Raw genomic sequence first — 17,394 nt, forward strand, 5'->3', positions numbered from 1 at the left:
GCTGGCATTGTGGGATCTGTGTGCCCGTGCTGCTGCTGCTGGCATTGTGGGATCTGTGTGCCCGTGCTGCTGCTGACGGCACTGTGGGATCTGTGTGCCCGTGCTGCTGCTGACAGCATTGTGGGATATGTGTGCCCGTGCTGCTGCTGACGGCATTGTGGGATATGTGTGCCCGTGCTGCTGCTGGCATTGTGGGATCTGTGTGCCCGTGCTGCTGCTGCTGGCATTGTGGGATATGTGTGCCCGTGCTGCTGCTGCTGGCATTGTGGGATCTGTGTGCCTGTGCTGCTGCTGACGGCATTGTGGGATATGTGTGCCCGTGCTGCTGCTGACAGCATTGTGGGATCTGTGTGCCCGTGCTGCTGCTGCTGGCATTGTGGGATATGTGTGCCCGTGCTGCTGCTGACGGCATTGTGGGATCTGTGTGCCCGTGCTGCTGCTGACGGCACTGTGGGATATGTGTGCCCGTGCTGCTGCTGAAGGCACTGTGGGATCTGTGTGCCCGTGCTGCTGCTGACGGCATTGTGGGATCTGTGTGCCCGTGCTGCTGCTGACGGCATTGTGGGATCTGTGTGCCCGTGCTGCTGCTGGCATTGTGGGATCTGTGTGCCCGTGCTGCTGCTGAAGGCATTGTGGGATCTGTGTGCCCGTGCTGCTGCTGAAGGCATTGTGGGATATGTGTGCCCGTGCTGCTGCTGCTGGCATTGTGGGATCTGTGTGCCCGTGCTGCTGCTGAAGGCATTGTGGGATATGTGTGCCCGTGCTGCTGCTGCTGGCATTGTGGGATATGTGTGCCCGTGCTGCTGCTGAAGGCATTGTGGGATATGTGTGCCGTGCTGCTGCTGGCATTATGGGATCTGTGTGCCCGTGCTGCTGCTGAAGGCATTGTGGGATATGTATGCCCGTGCTGCTGCTGCTGGCATTGTGGGATCTGTGTGCCCGTGCTGCTGCTGAAGGCATTGTGGGATATGTGTGCCTGTGCTGCTGCTGGCATTGTGGGATATGTGTGCCCGTGCTGCTGCTGACGGCACTGTGGGATCTGTGTGCCTGTGCTGCTGCTGGCATTATGGGATCTGTGTGCCCGTGCTGTTGCATGTCACACACATCTTATGTGGAGGAAGTAGGAACAGGACTGGCATTTTAAAGTGAAAAAATATGTGGTAAAAGTATTAAAGGCCATATTAACTAAGCAATGCGAAGACGACGCCTGGCATTAGAAAACATCTAACGGCCCATCCAAGCGGGGTACGGTCAGTCTGGCATAAGGCTCGGCCCTATTAAACTATACTAGCCGTGCCCCGCCTGAGGCGTCATTGGGACAGGAACATATATCTCTATGCCTGGGTATGGGAAAGGAAGACGAGAGTCAGTGGGAACGCATTTGGGGCGCTCTAATAAACGGTTATCCTGAGGTCGGAGGTCACACACCAGCCGGAGTGCTTCTGGAGGTCCCTCCCCCTCGGGCCCTTGCATTGGGGATCAGTGGTCACTCACTGTCCCTTCCTGCCTGGTGTATGTCCAGAGGTCAGTGTGTGTGCGGGTCCTAATGTCAGAGGTCACTCACCCCCCATGTCTGGGTCCTGGTAGTTGGGGTCCAGTCCCCTCTCCAGCAGCCGGGTCACTTTTTCAATGTTCTGAAGCTGAATGTAATCCATGAATTTCTTCAGATTGCCCTGAAATAGGGAGAGAAAGTGAAACAGCGCGCGGGACGGGGACGGGGACGGGGGACCCTATAACTCCGCGTCACACGTCCTACTAACGCCACGGTTATTACGGAGGCCTACTAACGCCACGGTTATTACGGAGGCCTACTAACGCCACGGTTATTACGGAGGCCTACTAACGCCACGGTTATTACAGAGGCCTACTAACGCCACGGTTATTACGGAGGCCTACTAACGCCACGGTTATTACAGAGGCCTACTAACGCCACGGTTATTACGGAGGCCTACTAACGCCACGGTTATTACGGGGGCCTACTAACGCCACGGTTATTGCGGAGGCCTACTAACGCCACGGTTATTACGGAGGCCTACTAACGCCACGGTTATTACGGAGGCCTACTAACGCCACGGTTATTACAGAGGCCTACTAACGCCACGGTTATTACGGAGGCCTACTAACGCCACGGTTATTACAGAGGCCTACTAACGCCACGGTTATTACGGAGGCCTACTAACGCCACGGTTATTACGGAGGCCTACTAACGCCACGGTTATTGCGGAGGCCTACTAACGCCACGGTTATTGCGGAGGCCTACTAACGCCACGGTTATTGCGGAGGCCTACTAACGCCGCGGTTATTACGGAGGCCTACTAACGCCGCGGTTATTACGGAGGCCTACTAACGCCGCGGTTATTACGGAGGCCTACTAACGCCACGGTTATTACGGAGGTCAACTAACGCCACGGTTATTACGGAGGCCTACTAACGCCACGGTTATTGCGGAGGCCTACTAACGCCGCGGTTATTGCGGAGGCCTACTAACGCCACGGTTATTGCGGAGGCCTACTAACGCCACGGTTATTGCGAAGGCCTACTAACGCCACGGTTATTACGGAGGCCTACTAACGCCACGGTTATTACGGAGGCCTACTAACGCCACGGTTATTACGGGGGCCTACTAACGCCACGGTTATTGCGGGGGCCTACTAACGCCGCGGTTATTACGGAGGCCTACTAACGCCGCGGTTATTGCGAAGGCCTACTAACGCCACGGTTATTACGGAGGCCTACTAACGCCACGATTACGGGGGCCTACTAACGCCACGGTTATTGCGGGGGCCTACTAACGCCGCGGTTATTACGGAGGCCTACTAACGCCGCGGTTATTGCGAAGGCCTACTAACGCCACGGTTATTACGGAGGCCTACTAACGCCGCGGTTATTGCGGAGGCCTACTAACGCCACGGTTATTACGGGGGCCTACTAACGCCACGGTTATTACGGAGGCCTACTAACGCCACGGTTATTACGGAGGCCTACTAACGCCACGGTTATTACGGGGGCCTACTAACGCCACGGTTATTACGGGGGCCTACTAACGCCACGGTTATTGCGGAGGCCTACTAACGCCACGGTTATTACGGGGGCCTACTAACGCCACGGTTATTACGGAGGCCTACTAACGCCACGGTTATTGCGGAGGCCTACTAACGCCACGGTTATTACGGAGGCCTACTAACGCCACGGTTATTACGGAGGCCTACTAACGCCACGGTTATTACGGGGGCCTACTAACGCCACGGTTATTACGGGGGCCTACTAACGCCACGGTTATTACGGAGGCCTACTAACGCCACGGTTATTACGGAGGCCTACTAACGCCGCGGTTATTACGGGGGCCTACTAACGCCGCGGTTATTACGGAGGCCTACTAACGCCACGGTTATTACGGAGGCCTACTAACGCCACGGTTATTGCGGAGGCCTACTAACGCCACGGTTATTACGGAGGCCTACTAACGCCGCGTTTATTGCGGAGGCCTACTAACGCCGCGGTTATTGCGGAGGCCTACTAACGCCGCGGTTATTGCGGAGGCCTACTAACGCCGCGGTTATTACGGGGGCCTACTAACGCCACGGTTATTACGGAGGCCTACTAACGCCACGGTTATTACGGAGGCCTACTAACGCCACGGTTATTACGGAGGCCTACTAACGCCACGGTTATTGCGGAGGCCTACTAACGCCATGGTTATTGCAGAGGCCTACTAACGCCACGGTTATTACGGAGGCCTACTAACGCAGCGGTTATTACGGAGGCCTACTAACGCCACGGTTATTACGGAGGCCTACTAACGCCACGGTTATTACGGAGGCCTACTAACGCCACGGTTATTACGGAGGCCTACTAACGCCGCGGTTATTACGGAGGCCTACTAACGCCACGGTTATTACGGGGGCCTACTAACGCCACGGTTATTACGGAGGCCTACTAAAGCCACGGTTATTACGGAGGCCTACTAACGCCACGGTTATTACGGAGGCCTACTAACGCCACGGTTATTACGGAGGCCTACTAACGCCACGGTTATTACGGAGGCCTACTAACGCCACGGTTATTAGCGATGGTACTGCCGCTCCCAGCTCTCACCTTGGTATGAAGTTTGGCAAACTGCTTGTCATCCAGCAGAGTCTGTGTGTAAACTCGTCTCTTGTACCGAAACTGGAGAGACACAAAAGGGGAGAAACCTGCCCAGGTAAGTCACCTGCTCCTACTTATAGTCCTTTCTTAGGTAGGTTACCTGGCACTGGTGTATGTCCTCTCTCAGGTGGGGTATCTGCCCCAGGTATATGTCCTCTCTCGGGTGGGGTAGCTGCCCCAGGTGTATGTCCTCTCTAGGGTCGGGTACCTGCCCCAATTGTATGTCCTCTCTAGGGTAGGGTATCTTCCCCAGGTGTCTGTCCTCTCTAGGGTAGGGTATCTGCCCCAGGTGTCTGTCCTCTCTCGGGTGGGGTACCTGCCCCAGGTGTATGTCCTCTCTAGGGTCGGGTACCTGCCCCAGGTGTATGTCCTCTCTAGGGTAGGGTATCTGCCCCAGGTGTCTGTCCTCTCTAGGGTAGGGTATCTGCCCCAGGTGTCTGTCCTCTCTCGGGTGGGGTACCTGCCCCAGGTGTATGTCCTCTCTCGGGATTGGTATCTGCCCCAGGTGTATGTCTTGTTGTGAGCTATCTGCCCCAGGTGTATGTCCTCGGTGGGTTACCCGTTATACTGTGTGTTATTTCCCTTAGGTAAGTTACTTGATGTCACATGTGCCCCTCTCTCTGCCCCAGGTATGAGTCTCAAGGTAGTTACCTCCAGGTAGGGGACTGGCGTGGCCAGAGAGGGTGGGTATTCTCGTAGCAACCGCTCCTCGTCAAGGAATTTCCCAGCTCTGCCATTAAACGCTGGCTGGAAGAGCCCATAATTCAGAACGTCCTTCAGGCTGTGGTTCAGGGTGCACAGAATCCGCTGCTTGGACACCCACACGGGAGTATCGGGGTTCAGCCGGAGGCACTTCTAAAGAGACACCCAATCACCAAGAGAGATGTATCACAGGCCTGTACCGGAGCATCACACTTCAACCAGAGGGTCTGACAGAGACCACCCTCAGGCAGACCCCCGAGCATGAAGCTGCAATCAGACAGAGCGCACCAGTCAAGAAAGCCCGAGAATGTTATCCTGGAGAACGGAAAGTATTCCCTTTGGACAATGCACTCTCAACCTCTAATAAATGAGGAAACTCAATATATATATATAAATATATATATATATATATATAGCAAATGGAAATATAACTGTGCGCTCATTTGCATGTCTTAGGCAGGTCTGCAACCCCACCTCTCACCATTATCACCCTGCACTTCCACTGCAGCAAAGGGATTCTGGGAAATGATACGCAAATGAGCACACTGGCTATGCAAAGTTGAAGCAATGAGGATGGGTTTTACCATACTTAGTTAAGTTATGGCGAGTAAAAAAAGTGACAAAAACCCTCCACAGCAAAGCATATAGCAAATGGAAATATAACTGTGTGCTCATTTCCCAGATTATTTATTTACAAAAGAAATACTGTTTAAAACCTAATTCAAATTAGCGCTGCTTAACAAATATATGCATATATCTCTTTGCAGAACTGGTCGCTGGTGCTGAAACCTGATGGAGAAGGAGAGCGAGAAGAGGAATCAATTCTAACTACCCCCTTACATAATGAACTCCAAGTAGCTAACTCATCAGATATTGAGTTACCCAATGATCAAATTAACATCTTATAGAAAGGTCTCTCCTTTACACCAGCGTGTAACTTCAGCCTATTTGAGTGGATAAAAGACCTAAACCTCTTCGGAGGCAAACTGGCCCCCCACAAGCTATAGAAACGCAGAGAGGACCAGTCATTATCCCCAGAACTAATGGTCTCACTCAGTGAACTTGACAAAGATCCCGAGTTGCGACATAACACAGGGCCGGGTGCACGGTCCGAGTAAAGTCCGAGCTGGTAACGTCAGGGAACCGAACGCAAGTTACTGATTAACACATAAGCATAAGCTTACGTTAGCGCTGTCCCGCGTCCGCGTCCAGTAACATGGCGGTGCGCTGTACGTGTCATTGTGCAGGTACGAGTCCCTGTCCCGGAGAGCTTACAATTTCATTTTGGAGCCTGGTTATAAGGAGCAGACACCAGCCTCCCCTACTTCCAAGAGAGGAGAAAAAGAAAGCGGAGTCCGACTTCCCCGCAGAGGAATAAGTCAGGCGGAGCGCGGACCCGTGAGGAAAAAATAGCACATTTAATGGAACATTAAAAAAGCAGCAAATTTGGGGGGAAAAAACCCACCTACACGTTTCGAGAAAGGCTCTTTATCAACATTATTCACCTGCTTGGAAGTAGTGCTTTACCCCAGGACCAAAACAGAGGCATACCTTTACCCCAGGAGCAAAACAGAGGCACACCTTTACCCCAGGACCAAAACAGAGGCACATCTTTACCCCAGGACCAAAACAGAGGGACACCTTTACCCCAGGACCAAAACAGAGGCACACCTTTACCCCAGGAGCAAAACAGAGGCACACCTTTACCCCAGGACCAAAACAGAGGCACACCTTTACCCCAGGAGAAAAACAGAGGCACACCTTTACCCCAGGACCAAAACAGAGGCACACCTTTACCCCAGGACCAAAACAGAGGCACACCTTTACCCCAGGACCAAAACAGAGGGACACCTTTACCCCAGGACCAAAACAGAGGCACACCTTTACCCCAGGACCAAAACAGAGGCACACCTTTACCCCAGGACCAAAACAGAGGGACACCTTTACCCCAGGACCAAAACAGAGGCACACCTTTACCCCAGGAGCAAAACAGAGGCACACCTTTACCCCAGGACCAAAACAGAGGCACACCTTTACCCCTGGACAAAAACAGAGGCACACCTTTACCCCAGGACCAAAACAGAGGCACACCTTTACCCCAGGACCAAAACAGAGGCACACCTTTACCCCAGGACCAAAACAGAGGCACACCTTTACCCCAGGACCAAAACAGAGGCACACCTTTACCCCAGGACCAAAACAGAGGCACACCTTTACCCCAGGACCAAAACAGAGGCACACCTTTATTCCAGGACCAAAACAGAGGCACACATTTACCCCAGGACCAAAACAGAGGCACACCTTTACCCCGGGACCAAAACAGAGGGACACCTTTACCCCGGGACCAAAACAGAGGCACACCTTTACCCCAGGACCAAAACAGAGGCTCACCTTTACCCCAGGACCAAAATAGAGGCACACCTTTACCCCAGGACCAAAACAGAGGCACACCTTTACCCCAGGACCAAAACAGAGGCACACCTTTACCCCAGGACCAAAACAGAGGCACACCTTTACCCCAGGACCAAAACAGAGGCACACCTTTACCCCAGGACCAAAACAGAGGCACACATTTACCCCAGGACCAAAATAGAGGCACACCTTTACCCCAGGACAAAGGTATTTACTTATCAGGAGGCTGCAATCAAACGTGAGTTATAGGTCTCTATTTTCTACACTACTCACTACTCCTCCACATCGATGTTTATATGTCAGGACACTAGAGGGTGTTGATTCCCTACTACAGTGCCAGTGGGATCTCTACCAGCTAATTCGAAAAATTGTGGGTTTGTGATGTTATTCTGAAGGTGTATTAATTACAATTAAGATACCACAGGGGTATTCAATCAGAGGATTCTTTTGTATACAATGAGCTAATCCAGCATTTGTGCCGGAGTTTTCAGAGCACCACACAGCTATTTTCTATCCCCTGCTTCAAAGTTAGCGTCAGGGAGGTCAATGTCCAGGTCAGCGTGGTCCCGCCCGCATTACTCGAGTAGTCGCCTTCACTCACAGAGTCTCTCTTCAGCCCCATCCAAAAGCAATACAGATCGTTACTACAATCCATGTGTGCAGACCCCGTTTGTGAAGTTATTACCATGACTCTCCCCCCTCTTACTACTGAGAAACCGTCCTCCACGGTAACCCAACCTCAGAGAGAGGCCGACCTCCCTATAACTGGACACTTCCCCTTCCACTGTAGCCCAATCTCACAGAGAGGCCGACCTCCCTATAACTGGACACTTCCCCTTCCACAGTAACCCAACCTCACAGAGAGGCCGACCTCCCTATAACTGGACACTTCCCCTTCCACTGTAACCCAACCTCACAGAGAGGCCGACCTCCCTATAACTGAACACTTCCCCTTCCACTGTAACCCAACCTCACAGAGAGGCCGACCTCCCTATAACTGGACACTTCCCCTTCCACTGTAACCCAACCTCACAGAGAGGCCGACCTCCCTATAACTGGACTCTTCCCCTTCCACTGTAACCCAAACTCACAGAGAGGCCGACCTCCCTATAACTGGACACTTCCCCTTCCACAGTAACCCAACCTCAGAGAGGCCGACCTCCCTATAACTGGACACTTCCCCTTCCACTGTAACCCAACCTCACAGAGAGGCCGACCTCCCTATAACTGGACACTTCCCCTTCCACTGTAACCCAACCTCACAGAGAGGCCGACCTCCCTATAACTGGACACTTCCCCTTCCACAGTAACCCAACCTCACAGAGAGGCCGACCTCCCTATAACTGGACACTTCCCCTTACACAGTAACCCAACCTCACAGAGAGGCCGACCTCCCTATAACTGGACACTTCCCCTTACACAGTAACCCAACCTCACAGAGAGGCCGACCTCCCTATAACTGGACACTTCACCTTCCACAGTAACCCAACCTCACAGAGAGGCCGACCTCCCTATAACTGGACACTTCCCCTTCCACAGTAACCCAACCTCACAGAGAGGCCGACCTCCCTATAACTGGACACTTCCCCTTCCACTGTAACCCAACCTCACAGAGAGGCCGACCTCCCTATAACTGGACACTTCCCCTTCCACAGTAACCCAACCTCACAGAGAGGCCGACCTCCCTATAACTGGACACTTCACCTTCCACAGTAACCCAACCTCACAGAGAGGCGGACCCCCCTATAATTGGACACTTCCCCTTCCACTGTAACCCAACCTCACAGAGAGGCCGACCTCCCTATAATTGGACACTGCCCCTTCCACAGTAACCCAACCTCACAGAGAGGCCGACCTCCCTATAATTGGACACTGCCCCTTCCACAGTAACCCAACCTCACAGAGAGGCCGACCTCCCTATAATTGGACACTGCCCCTTCCACAGTAACCCAACCTCACAGAGACAGACCTCCCTATAACTGGACACTTCCCCTTCCACTGTAACCCAACCTCACAGAGAGGCCGACCTCCCTATAACAGGACACTTCCCATGCACAGTAACCCAACCTCACAGAGAGGCCGACCCCCCTATAACTGGACACTTCCCCTTCCACAGTAACCCAACCTCACAGAGAGGCCGACCCCCCTATAACTGGACACTTCCCCTTCCACAGTAACCCAACCTCACAGAGAGGCCGACCCCCCTATAACTGGACACTTCCCCTTCCACAGTAACCCAACCTCACAGAGAGGCCAACCTCCCTATAACTGGACACTTCCCCTTCCACAGTAACCCAACCTCACAGAGAGGCCGACCTCCCTATAACTGGACACTTCCCCTTCCACAGTAACCCAACCTCACAGAGAGGCCGACCTCCCTATAACTGGACACTTCCCCTTCCACTGTAACCCAACCTCACAGAGAGGCCGACCTCCCTATAACTGGACACTTCCCATGCACAGTAACCCAACCTCACAGCGAGGCCGACCCCCCTATAACTGGACACTTCACCTTCCACAGTAACCCAACCTCACAGAGAGGCCGACCTCCCTATAACTGGACACTTTCCCTTCCACTGTAGCCCAATCTCAGAGAGAGGCCGACCTCCCTATAACTGGACACTTTCCCTTCCACAGTAACCCAACCTCGCAGAGAGGCCGACCTCCCTATAACTGGACACTTCCCCTTACACAGTAACCCAACCTCACAGAGAGGCCGACCTCCCTATAACTGGACACTTCCCATGCACAGTAACCCAACCTCACAGAGAGGCCGACCTCCCTATAACTGGACACTTCCCCTTCCACAGTAACCCAACCTCACAGAGAGGCCGACCTCCCTATAACGGGACACTTCCCATGCACAGTAACCCAACCTCACAGAGAGGCCGACCTCCCTATAACTGGACACTTCCCCTTCCACAGTAACCCAACCTCACAGAGAGGCCGACCTCCCTATAACGGGACACTTCCCATGCACAGTAACCCAACCTCACAGAGAGGCCGACCCCCCTATAACTGGACACTTCCCCTTCCACTGTAACCCAACCTCACAGGGAGGCCGACCCCCCTATAACTGGACACTTCCCCTTCCACAGTAACCCAACCTCACAGAGAGGCCGACCTCCCTCTAACAGGACACTTCCCCTTCCACTGTAACCCAACCTCACAGGGAGGCCGACCTCCCTATAACTGGCCGAGGCACCAATAATATAGTAATAAATGTTTCTAGAGGCAAAGAAATAGAACGCAGAAACAAGTACAAATATTTCTATTACATTCAGCTGCAATCTGAGGCTCAGCGGGGATTTACCCGGATTTATCCCAAACATTCAGCCGCGCGACGCGTTCAGTAAGATCTTTTTAATGTTAAATTAAAATAATTAACTAATTTTGCGAAATTAATTTCATGAAGTTAAAAAACCTCAGCAATAACTATAGAGCGCTCCCATACCGCGAATGTACACGCCGGTACCTTCATTACCAGGAGAAGCACAAAGAGACATGAATACATGTCCAGATCCAGGAGTAAATAATGTCTGCGTGATACAGCGCGGCCGCAGACACGGTACTTAATGTCTCTCACTGGGAACGCACGTCGGGGAGCGCTGCACGCACATCCATCCTTACCAGGTTATTAAGGCGCATAACTCATTTCTTATTGCATCTTAAATCACACGGCAGGTTCCAGTTAAAGGATGAAACGTTCCCAGAGTCACGTTCCCACAAGTCAGAGAATCCCAGATTGTAACGAGGTGCCAGGCTTAGCCAACACGGTCAGATTGTAACGAGGTGCCAGGCTTAGCCAACACTGTCAGATTGTAACGAGGCGCCAGGCTTAGCCAACACTGTCAGATTGTAACGAGGTGCCAGGCTTAGCCAACACGGTCAGATTGTAACGAGGTGCCAGGCTTAGCCAACACGGTCAGATTGTAACGAGGTGCCAGGCTTAGCCAACACGGTCAGATTGTAACGAGGTGCCAGGCTTAGCCAACACTGTCAGATTGTAACGAGGTGCCAGGCTTAGCCAACACTGTCAGATTGTAACGAGGTGCCAGGCTTAGCCAACACTGTCAGATTGTAACGAGGTGCCAGGCTTAGCCAACACTGTCAGATTGTAACGAGGTGCCAGGCTTAGCCAACACTGTCAGATTGTAACGAGGTGCCAGGCTTAGCCAACACGGTCAGATTGTAACGAGGTGCCAGGCTTAGCCAACACGGTCAGATTGTAACGAGGTGCCAGGCTTAGCCAACACTGTCAGATTGTAACGATGTGCCAGGCTTAGCCAACACTGTCAGATTGTAACGATGTGCCAGGCTTAGCCAACACTGTCAGATTGTAACGAGGTGCCAGGCTTAGCCAACACTGTCAGATTGTAACGAGGTGCCAGGCTTAGCCAACACTGTCAGATTGTAACGAGGTGCCAGGCTTAGCCAACACTGTCAGATTGTAACGAGGTGCCAGGCTTAGCCAACACTGTCAGATTGTAACGAGGTGCCGGGCTTAGCCAACACGGTCAGATTGTAACGAGGTGCCAGGCTTAGCCAACACTGTCAGATTGTAACGAGGTGCCAGGCTTAGCCAACACGGTCAGATTGTAACGAGGTGCCAGGCTTAGCCAACACTGTCAGATTGTAACGAGGTGCCAGGCTTAGCCAACACGGTAAGATTGTAACGAGGTGCCAGGCTTAGCCAACACTGTCAGATTGTAACGAGGTGCCAGGCTTAGCCAACACGGTCAGATTGTAACGAGGTGCCAGGCTTAGCCAACACTGTCAGATTGTAACGAGGTGCCAGGCTTAGCCAACACTGTCAGATTGTAACGAGGTGCCAGGCGTAGCCAACACGGCCAGATTGTAACGATGTGCCAGGCTTAGCCAACACGGTCAGATTGTAACGATGTGCCGGGTTTAGCCAACACTGTCAGATTGTAACGAGGTGCCAGGCTTAGCCAACGCGGTCAGATTGTAACGAGGTGCCAGGCTTAGCCAACACGATCAGATAGTAAAGAGGTGCCAGGCTTAGGCAACACTGTCAGATTGTAACGAGGTGCCAGGCTTAGGCAACACTGTCAGATTGTAACGAGGTGCCGGGTTTAGCCAACACGATCAGATTGTAACGAGGTGCCAGGCTTAGGAAACACTGTCAGATTGTAACGAGGCTCCAGGCTTAGCCAACACGGTCAGATTGTAACGATGTGCCAGGCTTAGCCAACACTGTCAGATTGTAACGAGGTGCCGGGTTTAGCCAACACTGTCAGATTGTAACGAGGCGCCAGGCTTAGCCAACACTGTCAGATTGTAACGATGTGCCAGGCTTAGCCAACACTGTCAGATTGTAACGAGGTACCAGGCTTAGCCAACACGGTCAGATTGTAACGAGGCGCCAGGCTTAGCCAACACTGTCAGATTGTAACGAGGTGCCAGGCTTAGCCAACACGGTCATATTGTAACGATGTGCCAGGCTTAGCCAACACAGTCATATTGTAACGAGGTGCCAGGCTTAGGCAACACTGTCAAATTGTAACGAGGTGCCAGGCTTAGTGTTATGGAACAAGAGCCACATTTCTGACTCACCCCCCTCTCTCCTTTGCAGTTTCTGCCTGTCAGATTTTATTCCCAGCTGCATGGAGTCTGCAGACACATACTGTGCCTGCGTGGCTTGCAACAATGTTGCACTCCTTGCCTGCGAGCATGACATGAGTGAGCTGCTACAGCAGTCTCTGAGATCCTCACCAGAATGGACTAGTCTGCCCCCCCTCCTGTTTGTTCAGACATGGTCTGTCCCTAGACTATTCCTTTGCCCACACCGCACCTCACTTCCTCTTTTCAACCCTGGAGACAGTGAGTAAAGAACCTTTCTCTGTTTATCCCCCTTGGTGAGGCCATCTCTTTTTACCGGTTCCTAACTAATAATCACCACTACACACCATCCACAAGTATCTGTACCCTGCTACCTTTTCCCAATAAAGTGGAGGAAATATTACAGGACTTGGAGTGATTTAAAAGGGAACTGTGTTAATGCTATCGGGAGCCATTCATACCAACGTGACCCTGGCTTCAGAATAGTAAAAAGAGGACCGTGTGCCTTGGGAAATACTACACAAAGGAATCACACAGCAGCTACTACTCAAAGACTCTATGCTATACAGAATAGTCTCTGCACCCCAGGACAAGCAGCAGCTTCACTCTGCCAGACAGGGCAGCAAGCTTTATACAGCAAGCTGCGCAGCAGCCTTGCAACAAGCAGTGCTCCTCTCACAATTACTAACTGCCTTTTTCTCTGCCTGAGTCCACCCGCTGCTCAGCCCCACAGTGAGGAGCCAACGGACACCTGTAAGTACAGCTACCCCAACGCTGCACGCTGCAGGACACCGCTCGGCATCATCTGAGACAGACGCCCATCGCTGACAAGGTAAAAGACCGCACGCCACACGCACTGGCAAAGGCCTACACACACCTACAGCATGGCAGAACTCAGAGCCTCACCAGACATCACGCAGGAAAGCGATCTCTCAGACACAGAGACCGCTGCGCATCTGCAACAGGCGCAGGCAGGCGCAAGGCCTAAACGGACAGTCACACTGACACAAAAGGCCCGCGAAAAATATGAGACTGACATTGAAGCGCACCGCGCTAAATTAGAGTTGGCCTGGGAAACAACCACACTGGGAATACGCAATGTCACTAGTATTGGCAACTATGCGCAGCAGCTCGAGCAGGCAATAACGCAATTAAGGACTGATCACTCGCGTTATCAAGAGCTGTCAGAGGCATACGTTACTTACCTGACCAGGGCCAACACCAGCGAAAGCCTGCAAGAAAGAGACTTACAGAGTAACATTGACCTGGCACGAGACAGCCGCGTGCGTATCACTATCACGGAAGCTGAGAGTAGGAGAAAGGACCTTTTGCTGGAAACTGCATCACAGCGCTCCAGCGCATCCAGACACTCATCAAGGTCAGCAAGATCAGTGCAATCTCACGCGTCTAGCGCAAGCGCGAGCGCTACCAAGGCGCGAGCCACCGCAGAGGCCGCACGTGCCAGGGCCGAATATGGTCGAAGAGAGGCAGCCGTAAGGGCAGAAAGAGCCAAATTAGACGCGGATCTAGAGGCACTCAATCAAGAGAAGGAAGCCGCTGCCGCCATAGCCCAAGCCGAAGTCCTGGAAGCAGCTGCGAGACAGGACGGCGGGGAGCTACCGTACAGACGGATAGCCTCAGAGGATCCAGCCCAACGCACTGAAGACTACGTAAGGAGCCTCTTCAGTGTAAACACCAGCGCACCATCTCAACACGGAGGGAGCGACACCACAGACAACGAAGACTCGCTAGGACCACGAGGAGAAGACGTTGCTCCGTCAATGGCACACGCTGCCTGGGATAGCCACAGCCGCAACAGTGATCCACACGCCAGAGCGCACACGGATGCACCACAACAGGCTCGTAATCCAGGTACACCCACGCGGGAGAAAACAGCCCCTCACACTGGCCAGCAGCCATCACGCGTCCACGCAAAGGAAGAGGCGACCGCACAGACCGTCCCAGCAACTACCTCAGAACGGGGCAAACGCGCCGACGTCTCAGGTCTGACAGACATAGCCAAGTACATGATCCGGCGCGACTTGGTGCACGCAGGACTCATCAGCTTCGACGACCGCCCTGAGAACTACCGGACGTGGAAATTCACGTTCAAAGACGCAATCGACAGCTTGGACTTCTCAGCAAGGGAAGAGCTCAACCTGTTAGTTAAGTTCTTGGGGAACGTATCCAGGGAGCAAGCGCAGAGACTTCGGACGGCAAACGCACATCAACCCCAAGTAGGTCTGGACCTAGTGTGGGAAAGGCTAGAAGAGACCTATGGCAGCCCTGAAGCAGTCGAGGATTCACTCTTCAAAAGAATCGAGAGCTTCCCCAAGATCACGAGTAAAGACTACTCGAAGTTACGAGATCTTGGAGACCTGCTGCAAGAACTGGAGTCCGCAAGGAAAGACCATTCCTTAATAGGTCTCAACGCCCTAGATTCAGCTCGTGGAGTGAGACCCATCCTGGAGAAGCTACCCTTCAACCTCCAAGAAAGGTGGCTTTCACAAGGTTCCAAATACAAAAGGGAGAAGCAGGTTGTCTTCCCCCCATTCTCATTCTTCGTGAGCTTCATCTGCGAAGCGGCAAAGACAAGAAACGACCCCAGCTTCATCTTAGGTGCGCAAACCACATCCAGCGCCAGCCACCCGAGGAACGAAAGGTCAACAGCAAGGTGCAAGGACTCCAGAACACCCATCTCGGTCCACAGGACGGACGTGCCCCCTACGACCCACGCGAGTCCCAGCCAGACGGCCGACAGGGACAAAAAACCGAGGGACCTTAACAAAGAATGCCCTATCCACAAAAAGCCGCATCCACTTAACAAGTGCTTCGGATTCAGGATGAAACCCATAGAGGAGCGAAAGAACCTACTCAGGGAATGGGGAGCCTGTTTCAAATGTTGTGCTTCCACAACTCATTTATTCAAGGACTGCAAAGAAGCTATGAAATGCACAGAGTGCGATAGCGACAGGCACATAGCCGCTCTACACCCGGAAGCTATGAAGCCCAAAGCAAGCAAAGCCCCTAACCCTCCGACAAAGCAGGGCGGGGAGGAAGAAGTGGGAGACACCCCCCCCCCCGACGTCAGTAGCATCCAAATGCACAGAAGTATGCGGAGAAGGAAACGACGGTAGATCTTGCTCTAAAATATGTCTGGTAGCAGTGCACCCAGAGGGACAACCCCAAAGAGCCAAACGGATGTATGCAATCATCGACGACCAGAGCAACCGATCGCTGGTCAGGTCAGAATTCTTCGATATGTTCAACATACAAGACAGTACTTCTCCTTACACTCTCAGAACGTGCGCAGGGCGAATGGAGACTACAGGGAGAAGAGTGAATGGCTACACCATATGCTCAATAGACGGCAAAGTGAGCATGCCCCTTCCCACACTCATCGAGTGCAATCACATGGCGGAAGATAGGACTGAGATCCCCACGCCAGACGTGGCGCGACACCATCCCCATCTAAAAACCATTGCCGATCACATCCCACCACTAGACGAAGATGCCCAGATCCTGCTGCTACTTGGCAGAGACATCATGAGAGCACACAAGATCCGTGAACAGCGAAATGGGGACCACAACGGCCCAAGCGCTCAAAGGCTCGATCTAGGATGGGTGGTAGTGGGAGAAGTATGCATAGACAGGATACGAGGACCCGACAACGTAGGCGCCCTACAGACGAACTTGCTGGAGAACGGTCGTATATCTCACTTCAAACCTTGTCCGAACCACTTTCAGGTCCACGAGAAGCTCGAGACCAAAAGGAACTACGGAGACGCGCCTGTGGCAAGAAAATACCCCAACAACCTAGGGAGTACAGTGTTCCAGACAACAAAGGACGACGACAAACAGGCGCCATCAATGGAAGACAAAGAATTCTTGAGGCTAATGGATAAGGAGCTCTTCAAGGACGAATTGGGCAGTTGGGTGGCCCCACTACCTTTCCGCTCGCCAAGAAGACGCCTCCCAAACAACAGAGACCATGCTATGTCTAGGCTCGCTTCGCTCCGCCGTAACCTACAAAGGAAACCGGAGACCAAGGAACACTTTGTGGCCTTCATGCAAAAAATCTTCCACAGTGGCCATGCAGAGTCGGCGCCCCCAATGAAAGAAGGCGAAGAATGCTGGTACCTCCCGTCGTTTGGCGTCTACCACCCCCAGAAACCTGGCCAAATCCGAGTGGTATTCGACTCCAGTGCCCAGCATCAGGGAGTCTCCCTAAACGATGTTCTCCTCACCGGGCCGGATCTGACAAACAGTCTTCTGGGAGTGCTGATCCGCTTCCGCAAGGAACCTATCGCTGTAACCGCAGACATTCAACAGATGTTCCACTGCTTCCTTGTGCGAGAAGACAACCGTAACTACCTAAGATTCCTGTGGTACCAAGATGACGACATAGAAAAAGAAATCACGGAGTTCCGCATGAAAGTACATGTCTTCGGGAACAGCCCATCACCTGCAGTGGCAGCCTACGGCCTCAGAAGAACGGCCCAAGACGGAGAAGCAGAGTTCGGGAAAGACGCCAGGAGCTTCGTCGAAAGA

General features: G+C 52.8%; 1 protein-coding gene across 2 annotated transcripts in view; it reads right to left on the reverse strand.

Moving 5' to 3' along the window:
* Window positions 1–17,394, reverse strand: part of LOC142494786 (SH3 and multiple ankyrin repeat domains protein 3-like) — a 156,379-nt gene that overhangs the window by 16,822 nt on the left and 122,163 nt on the right. For both annotated transcript variants that reach the window (XM_075599240.1, XM_075599239.1), the window contains 3 exons: window positions 4,798–5,001; window positions 4,096–4,167; window positions 1,565–1,673 (listed from right to left, as the gene is read on the reverse strand). In XM_075599240.1, the coding sequence (XP_075455355.1) occupies window positions 1,565–1,673; window positions 4,096–4,167; window positions 4,798–5,001 (385 nt within the window). The remainder of the gene's footprint in view (window positions 1–1,564; window positions 1,674–4,095; window positions 4,168–4,797; window positions 5,002–17,394) is intronic.

The sequence above is a fragment of the Ascaphus truei genome, chromosome 5 (genome assembly GCF_040206685.1).
Source record: "Ascaphus truei isolate aAscTru1 chromosome 5, aAscTru1.hap1, whole genome shotgun sequence".
Lineage (NCBI taxonomy): Eukaryota > Metazoa > Chordata > Amphibia > Anura > Ascaphidae > Ascaphus > Ascaphus truei.